This window comes from Astatotilapia calliptera, chromosome 11 (genome assembly GCF_900246225.1).
Source record: "Astatotilapia calliptera chromosome 11, fAstCal1.2, whole genome shotgun sequence".
Lineage (NCBI taxonomy): Eukaryota > Metazoa > Chordata > Actinopteri > Cichliformes > Cichlidae > Astatotilapia > Astatotilapia calliptera.
In genome coordinates, this window is record NC_039312.1 from 27,287,893 (window position 1) to 27,300,354 (window position 12,462).

General features: G+C 38.1%; 1 protein-coding gene across 1 annotated transcript; it reads right to left on the bottom strand.

The window, feature by feature from the left end:
- Positions 1-2,104: 2,104 nt before the first annotated feature.
- LOC113031530 (sialic acid-binding Ig-like lectin 5) lies at positions 2,105-8,358 on the bottom strand. Its single transcript, XM_026183680.1, has 9 exons — positions 8,327-8,358; positions 7,757-7,834; positions 7,119-7,460; positions 6,653-6,964; positions 4,936-5,199; positions 3,643-3,948; positions 3,215-3,287; positions 2,686-2,779; positions 2,105-2,580 (listed from the first exon to the last, which is right to left on the bottom strand). The coding sequence occupies exons 1-9, from the start codon at positions 8,334-8,336 to the stop codon at positions 2,149-2,151; spliced, it is 1,911 nt and encodes a 636-aa protein (XP_026039465.1). The 5' UTR covers positions 8,337-8,358; the 3' UTR covers positions 2,105-2,148.
- Positions 8,359-12,462: the final 4,104 nt, after the last annotated feature.

Here is a 12,462-nt window from a genome sequence, read left to right on the forward strand (position 1 = left end):
GGGTACACAATACAACAACTAATTATCAGAACAGTTAACAACACTTTTCCTGCAATTGCATGTTAATAAAACAAACAAACAAAACAGCTAAACAATAAGATTCAGATGTATGTTGTGATGTTGTGATGAAAGCGGCCTCATACGGCGTGTGATGCGCGGTGAGGGATGCCAAATGCCGATATCGGGAGCGAGTGGAGTCTCACTTCAGCCGGGGCGACACATGGAGCATTTGGCACGTACTACGCACAATCATGGATTACAAAGCCAGGGACACTGCGCCGACCAATGCCGACTCTGCATTCTCCAATGAGCTGTACCAGTTCTACGCCCGTTTCGAGGTTAGCCAGGCGGCTAATTCTAACAACTGCCTGACAACTGAGGACAGTGACGTCATCAGAGAGGGACCGGCGATCAGCATCGCAGAGCACGACATCCGAACAGCGCTGAGGAGAGTGAGCACAAGGAAAGCGGCGGGACCAGACGGCATCACCGGCCGTCTGCTACCATCATCTGAATGACTACCGGCCAGTTGCACTGACCTCGATGGTTATGAAGGTGTTCGAGAGGCTGTTGAAGAAAACCATCTCCTCTTCAATCCCAGACACCACAGGTCCGCTCCAGTTTGCCTACCGACTCAACAGATCCACGGAGAACGCCATCGCAGACATCCTGCACACCACCCTTAGCCACGTGGACAAGAAACAGGCTAACTATGTGTGAATGCCTTTTTTTTAATTACAGCTCAGCGTTCAACACAATATTGCCCGGTAGATTGTTCACAAAGCTGAGGGATCTGGGACTCAACAGCCGTCTATGTGCATGGGTGTTGGACTTCCTCAATGGCAGAACTCAGGTGGTGAGGGTGGGTAGGTGCATCTCCGACAGCCTCACCATCAGCACAGGAGCGCCACAGGGATGTGTCCTCTCGCAACTGCTCTACTCCCTCTACACTTCAGACTGTGTGGCCAATACCATTGTGAAGTTTGCTGACGACACAGTGGTGTTGGGCACCATCTCCAATAACGATGAGGTGGCCTACATTGATGAAGTGAAGAATCTGGCATCGTGGTGCTAGAACAACCACCTCCAGCTGAACGTCGGCAAGACCAAGGAGCTGGTGGTGGACTTCAGAAGGAGTCAGCACAGAGACCACAAGCCCATTATCATTAATGGAGCTCTAGTGGAGAGGGTGCAGTTCTTCAAGTACCTTAGTGTCCACATCTCCTTAGACCTGGCATGGTCTGCCCACATTCAGGTCCAGACCAAAAGGCTATGCAGCACCTGTACCACATACGACAACTGAGGAAGTTCAGGGTCTCTCCAAAGATCCTCAGGATTTTCTATACAGGCACTGTATAGAAAATCCTCACACAGGTTCTGTGTGAGAAGAGCATCCTCACACAGAACATCACATCCTGGTATGGAAACAGCTGTGTCAAGGCTAAAAAAGCACTTCAGAGAGTATCCGTACGGCAGAACACTGCTGCAGGACTGCTCTCCCTTCCCTACAGGACATTTACATCAGGAGATGCTGGACTAGAATAACTCAGATTTTGAAGGACCCATTCCCATCCCAGCAACAAACTCTTCCAGCTTCTGAAATCGGGCAGAAGGTTCCGAACAAAAACAGAGAGGCTCAAGAGGAGTTTTTATCCTCAGGCCATTTGTGTGCTGAATCATGTCCAGAGCTTCTCCTAGCTTCTCTAACAGGTCTCCTTGGACCAGTTGTAGCCACCTGGTAGTTACCAAGTTTAAGAAAATATCAGGCAGTGTCTGAGATACTGTGCCAGAGAAGCCTGAATGAAGGGATTGTAATTGTATTGCTCAATGGCTACATAGTGACTACATGTGTCAAGGACACACCCAGAGAACAGACCAGCTATTTATTTGTTTTGTAGTAAGCTCAACAATGCAAAAGGTTGCAATATGTTATGAAAAGTATTTGTCTGATTTCTTATTTCCTTCCATATTTGTCACATTAAAATGTTTCAGATAATCAAAATTTTTTAATAGATTTGGACTTTTTTTTTTTAAGTGAATTTTGAATTTACTTGAGTTATTTTTTCCAAATATTAAGATTAGTTTAATTTTGCACAAAGCAAGACATCAGGTAATATGGGGTAAATATTTTTTCACAGCACTATTTATCTATTTTTGCATAGCGCTTTGTTCTTTAAATTTGACTTGCGCATATTCACACCCCACTTCCTTCCTCATATTTCTAGGCTCCACTTGAGCATACAGGCCTCCCATTTCTACTGCATTGCTCACAGACTTTCTGTTAACTCCCCTCACCGTGCACTTCTCCTCTTCCAAATAAGATCTGGCAGATGGATTCATGTCCAAAGACTTTTCACCCTTCTTTTTCTTGCTTTTCATTTTCCAGTTCACATCAGAGTAAATCAGTTCGCACTCGTCCTCTTTCTTGTCTGATTTTTTGCATCCTCCTTCTGCATGGTTTGGCCCAGAGTTTGGAAAGTTAGTGCTGCTTGGTCCAGCGATGTTTGCAGGGTGAAAATTTTCTGCCCCTCTCAGCCCATCAGCGTTTGCATAAATGCACTCTTCTGCTGTGTTTGGTTCCTACAATTACATAGAAAATATCAGTGGTAAAGATAATCTACTTCTTGCTGTATAGTTACAAAAGCATCAGCATTGGTCAACACTGTTAAAAGGAACTTTAAGCACCTCATTTCCTTCTTCAGTTAGAGGCTGACTTGTTGCAACTGTGTTGTTTTCGTCTGTTAAGTGACCTTTATTTTTACAGGGACTCTTCTGAGCCCTAAAAAATGAAGTAGAATATCAAGCATATATGCATACAATTCATACATCGTAGTTTTGCCACTATTTACATTTTAGTTCACAGCATGAATAGATTAATTGTCTGCTAGCAAGCAATAATGCAGTTGTACATGCATTACTGAATGTTAACAGACAATGTAAACAGACGTCTTGAAAATGAATACATGCAAATATTAACCACCAGTAGCATGTCAAATGGACTGTCGATGAACAGATTTGATTGATATTACATTTAATCAATAGTGTTACCAATGTTGAGTATTAAATCAGCTGCAAAAGTGTTTTTTTAACAAACAAAGACCCAAATAAACAAAGTACTTATCAGCATTTAGTCAAATAGAATCAGGACAAATAGAGTTTACTGTTACAGTAAAGTGTGAAGGTTTTCTGAAAAAGTCTCATGTTGTTTACTTACCTGATAAAAAACACACATAGTAACAGTGCTAACAGTAGCACTCCAAGAGTGGATATTATCGCTGGATACAGAACTGAATTTAAAAAAAGAAAAAGAAAAAGACCTGTATATTAATCGTGTTGTCTTTAAAAAATAAGGTTTGTTTGAACTCACAACATACATTTTATGAAACTCCTAGTGTGTCTATTATAACTGGACTGAAGTAACCGATTCATTCTTTATATGGATTAGAGGGTATCTAAAACTTCTTGCAAAGAAATTGATTGCAAGTGAATCCCAGAGGAGCATAGATGTAATCCTAACATTATCTGTTAGTGGGCTCTGTAGAGTACACTGTATCACTGGCTAAGGTTTTAAACATCCTTGGTCTCCACTTTAGTACACATACAACTTAAGCAATAATATTTACAAGTGTACAAAAGACATACGTTGATGTTCTGTGGAAACTTGTTGGCTGCTGACACAAAATTGTTGACTGGCCGAGCCCAGAGAGTTGACGGTGCGACAAATCAAGGTGAGATGATTCTTCTTATGAGGCTGATTCAGAGTGAAGAAGCTCCTCAGAATTGTCCTGTTCAGAGTCTCATTGAATATTTCGCATTTAGAGTGATTGACAGTTAGTCCATTCAAATACCACTGTATATTGGGGGACGGGTTTCCCAGAGTCTCACAGGAACAGTTGAGCTGACTTTCTGTTGAGGTGCAGTGTGACGAGAACAGGATCTGTGGAGGGTCTATCATTGAAGAGAGAGAGAGCAGTTGGTCACAATCATGTTGAATACATTTTACAGAAATTACCAAAAACAAGCACTGATCATAGTTATCAATATGAAGCGAAATCCTTTTTGAACATAGGATGCTTTAAATTTTACTGACTTTGACATAATTTTCAGACTTGAGCTAAACAGACTGTTAACTTTAAATCTTTGATTCATAAAATGTGTTTGTTCCCCATCAGTTTTCACAGTTATCTTTAGCGCTGCATCACAAATACTTTCTTACTGCTCAGCTGGCATTACTGCAGAATGTCAGAGTGACATTGCTGCTTGTTGGTATCAGATCTGCTATGGTCTTTGGTTTCACACACACAGTTTTGAGTTTATGGACTTTAAATTCTTATATATTGTTAACATTTTCTGTTTGGCTAGTAGTTACTTTATCACGTCTTCATCTTCATGTATTTAGTTCTCTTAGTTACAGTTTCTATTTGTATTAGAGTTTTTTATTTCGCTCAGTATTTCTGTTTTCCTTCTCTGTATTTCCTTTCTTCAGTTTTGTGTCTGATTTTCCCTTTTTGTATTTTATATGGTTCCTAACTTTATCTTAGTAATTGTGTAGTGCTCTTAAGTTTACTTGTCTCTTCTTCATTAACTGTCTTGAATCTTTGTGGGAGCATCTTGTGACCCTCCTGTGTTTCATTAACTGATTACCCTTTGTGCATATAATGCTTTCTCCTTTGCTGCAGTCTGGTCCTGTCTGGTCCAGATGTGCTTGTGCCAGTTTTTAAGATTACCCGTTTTTCCTCATTTGCTGGATTCTTGGCATTGTACTCTGTTTACATTGTCTCCTGCTCTGGCTAAACAAAGGTCATTTTTGTCATTGAATTAGTCTGCCTCTTTCTCTTTTCTTTTTTGTTGTTGAATCGTAATATCATACAAATGTACATGCAAATTAGATGTGGATAGAGAACATGTTAAAGAGATGTAAAATGTGATATTTACATTGAACTTCAATTTGAATGCTGCCTGAACCTCCAACTCCAATCTCATTTCCAGCTTTGCAAAACAATATCCGCCTGTCTTTGGAGACTCTAATAGATAAACTCATTCCTGTCCCAATAAAAGTCTCCTGGTTTCCATCTGCACTGTACCAGGTGTAGTTTTCTACTGCTGGGTTGGCATTACTGCTGCAGGTTAGAGTCACGTTGCTGTTCTCTGGTACTGGACCAGAAGGACTGACTGAAACTGTAATGTTTTTAGGTGAATCTGAAAAAATGAGCACAGAAACATGCAGACTGAAATGTTAGGACAGTTTTATTTACAGAATAAGTGTAAATATTTGTAATACAGTAGTGCTTCAAATGTTTTTTTTAAATAATATTAAATACTCTTGAATGCATAACACAAAATTGTATCTTTAAATATTAGCAGAGAGCAAACCACACCAATATAAAGGTTTCATCTTAAGCAGAAACTGAAGAGTAAAAATGACAAGTTGTTTTTCTTGGCTTTTCTTTCTGAAGACTCTGTTCATGTCAAATGAAATAACCTTTTCTTCTGTATTTAACTTTAACTGTCTTTAATCTTTAACTGATTTATTGATGAAAGATTTAGAGCTATCTGAAGAAAGTTTGAAATTTTTTTTGTTCTTCTTACTATGTGCCTAATAATGTGGCTGTCAGGAATCCCTAATTTTAATAACCAATACTTAAATTAAATTAACTACTTGTAATGTGATTATTGTCAGTCTCTTTATTTAACTCCACCCCAAAGATCAGTTAATGCTTTAGTTTCATTACAATAATTCATGTATTGTACATCCTTCAATCCTATTAATGGAATTCTAGTTGGGATATGTAAAGAGTAAATATGGAAAATTAATTAAATTAATACATACATTGAACATTTATTTGTAGGTTGCTTGATCGTTTAAATCCAAGTGCATTTGTAGCCTTGCAGAAAAATGTACTTTTTACTTTTGAAACGGTAACATTAAAAGAGCTTCCAGTCCCAATAAAAGTCTCCTGGTCTCCATCAGGTCTGTACCAGGTGTAGTTTTCTACTGCTGGGTTGGCATTACTGCTGCAGGTCAGAGTCACCTTTTGGTTTTCTAATATTGGAGCAGAAGGACTGAAGGAAATTTGTACATCTTTGGGTGAATCTAAAAATGAGTATTATGATAATCAAACATCAAAGGTCATTTTGCACTTTAGCTGAACTATTAATAGAACTTATTACAGACCACAAAGCCAAATGTCTAAAATAAAACTGCAATTCTACTTTCTTGTTCGAGCTTTAGAGTGAATCTGAAAGTTCCGACAAGCTCATGTGTTAAATTAGAAACACTATAATGTTATAACAGGATGTAAATGAAAAGCTGCTGTTTAAATAAAAAACCACTGTGGAACATGACTCACTAAACGTGGTTTTGTGTTGTTAGTTTTGAAGACATCCTAAAGTAAAATACAAAGCTAACAAAAGAAAAACGTACATCGTTAAGACGATCACACATCAGTGTAAAGTCTGCATGTATGAAATTAAAGTATGAAATTAAATTCAAACTTTTAAAGTCTTCATTATATTTTACAAAACCCAAAGACGTTGTTATGGCATACTCATAACATCACTGTAATTGACTGACCATTTTATGTCTAATTTAAACCAAGTCAAGAAAGTATATTATTGTAATTTCAGTTTAGAAGAGAAAAAATAAACTCACATGAAATATCAGGAGTTAAACTTGTTTCAGCAGTGACATCATGGATACCATCTTGTTTCTGGTAGACAGCAGTGCAAGAGATTTTATTTCCATGATGGAGGTGAGAAGCATTGAAATTCATAACAGAGGTCCTGACTTTAGTTTTGTCCTGATTCTCCTGCAGTGTCTCCTGACTCTGACCCAGGTTAGAGCTCCATGTCAGAGCTGGAGGATGAGACCAACATGGAGCTGGAGCAGAGCACGTCAGACTCACTGAGGCTCCCTCCTCCACCTCCAGTGTGGATGGAGTCAGAGTCGGTGAGGGAGGATCATCTGTTGGGAAGACATTCTGGTCAGTCAATGAGCAGCAGTTTCAGTTTTTATATGCTGAGTAAAATCCAGTGAATTCAGAGCAAGCTCAAAGCAGTTCCACAAGTGTAATTTGTTCATGAATTGTCAGTAAATGGATGAAAAAAAAATATCTTACCTATGAGTGAAATATCTACACCAGCTTGGGTAAAAGTGAATCTCAGTGGATTATTACACTGCAGTCTGAAATAGTATTTAGCACTTTGAAGAAGACTTGCATTATTGAAAGTTGTGGTGCAGTCTTTCTTTGTTAAGTCTCCTGTCATTTCTTTAGTTGGCTTTAGTTTTGCATTTTCACTGTCAAATGAAGTTGAATCACTCCAATATGCTTTACATGAATCATCTAAGTTATTTTCAAATCCCCCCCTTACATTAAAGGAGCAGGGGATGTTCACACAGGATCCTCTCAAAACATTTATCTTCTGTGGTATATTGACGTTGAACGTTCCGCACAGCGCACCTGAAACACAACACGATAAAAAACAACAACAATAACAACAAAAACCCAAACAGTTTCATCTCTTCCTTCATATTTATCATGTTACAGCGACTCAGTATTGAATTCAGATGCTAATACAAAACACTTTTACTGTTAAATATCTCATCAATAAAAAGCCTTGGTACTTTACTGCACATTCATCTTGAATAGTGATGTCAGATAATTTAAGTAAATGATTTAAATTAACAATAGTGTATTATTATTATCAACTTTAATCATGTTTTCAGCAAAGTAGATTTTGAGTTTCTTTCACTCACCCTGCAGCAGAGAACTAACGAGAAGAAAAGTCAGAGTTGCAGCCATCTTTGTTGCAAGAGAGTGAAGTTTAATGGAATCTGAAGTTTACACAGGAAACAGTTTACATGATTATTTGTTAACCAAGGAAAAGCTGTTAAGATGTCATGTAAGGTCCAAATTACTACTGCTAGTTATTGTCACTTTGAAAAATATAGATACATAAATGTTCAGCCTTGAAAGAATTAGAGTATATACATACAGTGTTGATTTCACAAAATTTAAACATTAAATGATGAAAGAGAAGAAAAAGGAAGGTGTAAGTCTAAAGCAGTTATACAATTTATTAAAAATATTCTTCAACAATTAAACATAATTTATGTTTCTGATTTCTGAAAAATTCTACTAAAGACCGTGAATTCATGTCTTAATAGTCTCATAAAGTTTTTAATTTTCTTTGGATTCATTTTTCTACAAACGTCAAAAATATGACAATTCACCTAAATATCTGTGAATCAAAGAACTACAGAAAATCACATCATATTTTCATAAAACCTTGATATTCGTATCATAGTGAAAATGTGATAACTTACAATATTTCATGATGTTTGTCGAGCAGTCAGCTCTTTGGATGTGAGGTTTTTAAAGAAGTGTTCAAAAAAGATGTAAAATGAGGAACTAACACAAAAGACACAGTGAGAGTGAACATGACCAGAAGTGACTGTCACCTTTTTTCTTTCCACGATCTCTGCAACATAGAAACTGCTGTAAACATTTGCAATCACTCCACATTAATAACTTGTATTTGGGTTAGTAAAGTGAGTAACTCTCGTCTGAGTTATTCACTTTACTGGTTGTAACTCATCATGTACAATGTTGGTCAGTGTGCTGTGTTAACCGGGTAGCATTAATGCTGTTTACAGCTGTTTTATTTGTGTAAACGACTCTGGTGACTTCTCCCACTGTTAGTTTATATGTTTAGAGCCTGAAAATGATTGAAACGATGTATGAGATGATGAGAGGATGATACAACTCATAAAAGCGTTTATTCCTCTCTATTAATGTGAATCAAATAACATGCACTAAGCTGCTAAGAGGTCATTACATCATCTGTATGGTGATGATGGAGATGATGCTGTGTCTGTGATAAAGGTGATAAAGGTGAACTTCAACACTGCCTGAGACAGGCTGAGCTGCTTCTGTTGAGTTTGTGTCTATGAAATACAACATCAGTGATTATATTAATAAATGGATGAAAGAGCTGAGCAGATCACTCTCTGAGCATTACAGCTTTCAGTGACCCAGTCGGGTGTGACAGTCTGTCTCCATCAGGACATCTGACATCCAGGCTTCCTGCTACACCCACTTTTAATGACAGACAATGTAATCATCTAAATGTCATTATCACAGCAAAAATCAAACTATTGTCATGATTTATGGATTCTGTTTTCTCACACCTGCTCTTCTCTCACATGTTATCAGCAGAAGGCTCTCAGCAGAAGAGAAAACCCACCAATCAATTCAGGACACCTGTAGCAACTGTGGCTGCTCAAAAAGGATTCACACACAGACCACATTACTCAAGAGGATTAGACAAAGAAGATGGTAAAATGACTGGTTTTTATCCGGCACTTTTGCACTCTGAGCACTCCAAGAGCTTTATACAGGTGGCCTCATTCACCCATTCATACAAAGAGATTTTTATATACTTTTTTTGCACAAGTGCTTTCTATCTTATATTCACATCCTGATGAATGTATTGGAGAGCACCTCAGGGTTAGGATCTTGCCCAAGTCTACATGCAGCCTGGATCAGCCAGTCTGCAACCACAAACTTCCGATTAATAGACGACCTATGCTACCTCCTGAACTACAGCCACAGATGGAGAAGTTACAACTTTTGATTCACTCTGGAGATCATCACCTGCAGTGATAACTACAGACTGATGCTGTGATGCAGGATGACCATGGCAGGACTGTTTCAGTCTGAAACAGCTGCAATAGCACTTCTTCATCTATTTTCTTTTAATGCTTGCAGCCTAGTAGTTTGCTTGTATTTTGATTTCTTCATCTTCAGTTATTCAGCTCTGTTTTCCTGTGTCATCTTTTTTGGGCTTTAACAAGTGCTTTAAAGTCAAGTTCAGTATCTGAGGTGGAAATGAAAAGGGCGATGGACAGGTCATCGTCACCGAGGGAGGATCTGTATCTGTATCAACACTGAGAACGTTTATTTACAAATGAAGATTGATCCTAACCAAGATCTTCACTTTTAGCATCTGAATAAGGATGAAGCTGAACAAAACTGCAACTTTCTCATGAAAGTATTCATCAGGTTGTCAATTCATGTGCAAGTAGACTTTGGTTAGGTACATATTTCCCTCGCTACGCTTCATCAGTCAAGGTTTTGTCTTTATCTGTGGATGTAGTCTCATAGTGGAGATTCAATCTGTAAGATCCAGCAATTAATTTTTGTTCTCTGTCGGGACATGAGCCTGAGGCCTCCACGCTGAGCACCGTTTATGCAATCTATGTGACTGCTGCTGTACTGTCAAAGGGACATCATGGGCTTTCTGCTGAGACTACATTTGCAGGGGCTGGGCTAACAGAGGATGTGGACTTTCTTTAAAAATTATGAAATTGAGGCTTCAACATTTTATGGCCACGAGACGTAACTGATCTTTTTTTTCAGATATTATCACTCTGTTGCTCACTCTGTTGAGACTTCATATTTGAAAATATGAGACCTCATATTTTCAACCAGTGTCCGTACTTCAGGAAGCAGAGGGTAGGTTTTGGCAGAAAGGATTTTACTCCACACTGTGGAAGGAGAGTCAGTCTTACAGCTGTCAGGGGAGGAGGTGGAGGAGGGGCCGATATCAGAGCAGGAAGTTGAAACCTTAGTTGCAAAAGAGACAGTGTGACAGCAACTAGTGTCCATATTAAGAACTGTTTAATGCACTCTGACGATTTCAGGCATTACAATATCTAGAAGGGGAAATAAGAACTTTTTCAGTAGAATTCACACACAAACACACACCAGCTAAAAGTTTTATTTCCTCTTTTATTCTGTCGATATATATAATTAATAATACATCTACTAAACATACTACTATGCATGGTTACCCATGGACAACATTTAACATGGTATAAAATAAAAACTGTTGAGCTGTTCAATTTATTCATTTGCTGTGGTAATATTCAGAGGTGGGACCAAGTCATTGTTTTGCAAGTCTCAAGTAAGTCTCAAGTCTTTATCCTCAAGTCTCAAGTCAAGTCTCAAGTAATGTCAGGCAAGTCAGAGTCGAGTCTCAAGTCACTGGTGTAAAAGTCCGAGTCAAGTCACAAGTCTGAAACTTTGAATTTCAAGTCCTTTCGAGTCTTTAAAAAAAAAAAAAACGAAAAAATAATGTTGCAGTTATATGCTAAATGTAAATATTAGACCATGTAATTTTAAAATCTGTGTTTTTCTCAACACATGACAAAATAGTGAACTTAGAAAATATACACAAATTGTGAAATTGCACCTCTTTAAAATGCAGCTCAATTAAACCTAGCTCCAAGAATAGTTTTCACCGACAGTTCTGAGATAAGCTGCATGTTATTCTTGGATGCGGTTGTAGGACCGGCTTTAAAATCGCATGACAAAAATATCATACACATTAAAAAAAACCTGTATCACCAACATAGCCTGGACAACATTTGCTAGTTAGATGAAGTCAGCTAACTCATCTTAGCATATTTATATGCATATTTATAATCATACGGTTCTTGGAGTGAGTGCATACACTCATGAAGTTTAGTAACTTCCGGTCACTGCAACAAGTCCAGGTACAGTTTACCGACAGATGGGTGCAGGACCTTGAAACGCACCGTGTCGAACGAAAGACCATCGTAAGTATCATAAGTTTACCAGTCTCACAAATCGTCGTCATAAATATACATTCCTTAACCGTTTATTAATAGGACCTTTGAGCTCAACGGTAATTAATTAGTAGTGGAAATAATTTCTGGTAGCATCACAGAAATGTAGCAGTGACAACAATATTGTATGCTGTAATCGTACTGGGCAATTAGTGATACAAAAAACCTGTTTTATCCTGTGAATAAAAGTATATGTTTTTGTTAATGTACCATAATAACAGAAGCGAAACACAATATTGTGTCAGGACAATTCACTATTTATGCACAATAAATAAAGGAGCATAGCGCGACAATTTCTGTTCAGCGCCAGACTTGCTTGTAACCTATATCACCAATTATGTTATGAAAATGACGTATTAACTACTAAAAAACACTGACCTTTGTGTAAATGCTTGGAGCAGACTAACCTGTGAGCTGGAGGGTTCTGGGACGTTATATTTGATCTTTGAATGGCTGCAATCCAGGCCATCCGTCACCTCTTTGTTACTTCGGAAACATGGCTTGAACAATTTCTCTTCAACGACGTAATCCGATAAAAACCAATCTCTTTACCCGTCGGCTTCCCGTGGCTGTCATGCGACCGGCTATTGCAGTTAATAATACAACAGCTTCTTGACATTTTTGTGTTTCTTTTTATCGCTGTATAACTGATTTTAATTGAAAGCCTGCGTGCGCTAGTACCGCTTGCCACGAGTTCCCAGAATCCTTTGCGGTTCTACCCGTGAATGACGTCACATTTTCAATCTCTATATAATATGCATGTTAAATTTTATATTTGGGGTAAAATATCAAGTCTTTTCAAGTAAACC

What these genes read in the sequence shown, in the direction of transcription:
- LOC113031530 (XM_026183680.1), bottom strand. An exon ending in TGTAGATATTTCACTCATAG is followed by an intron (nt 6,965 to 7,118) that starts GTAAGATATTTT and finishes TCTTCCCAACAG; the next exon opens with ATGATCCTCCCTCACCGACT. An exon ending in TTTAACTCCTGATATTTCAT is followed by an intron (nt 5,200 to 6,652) that starts GTGAGTTTATTT and finishes TCATTTTTTCAG; the next exon opens with ATTCACCTAAAAACATTACA.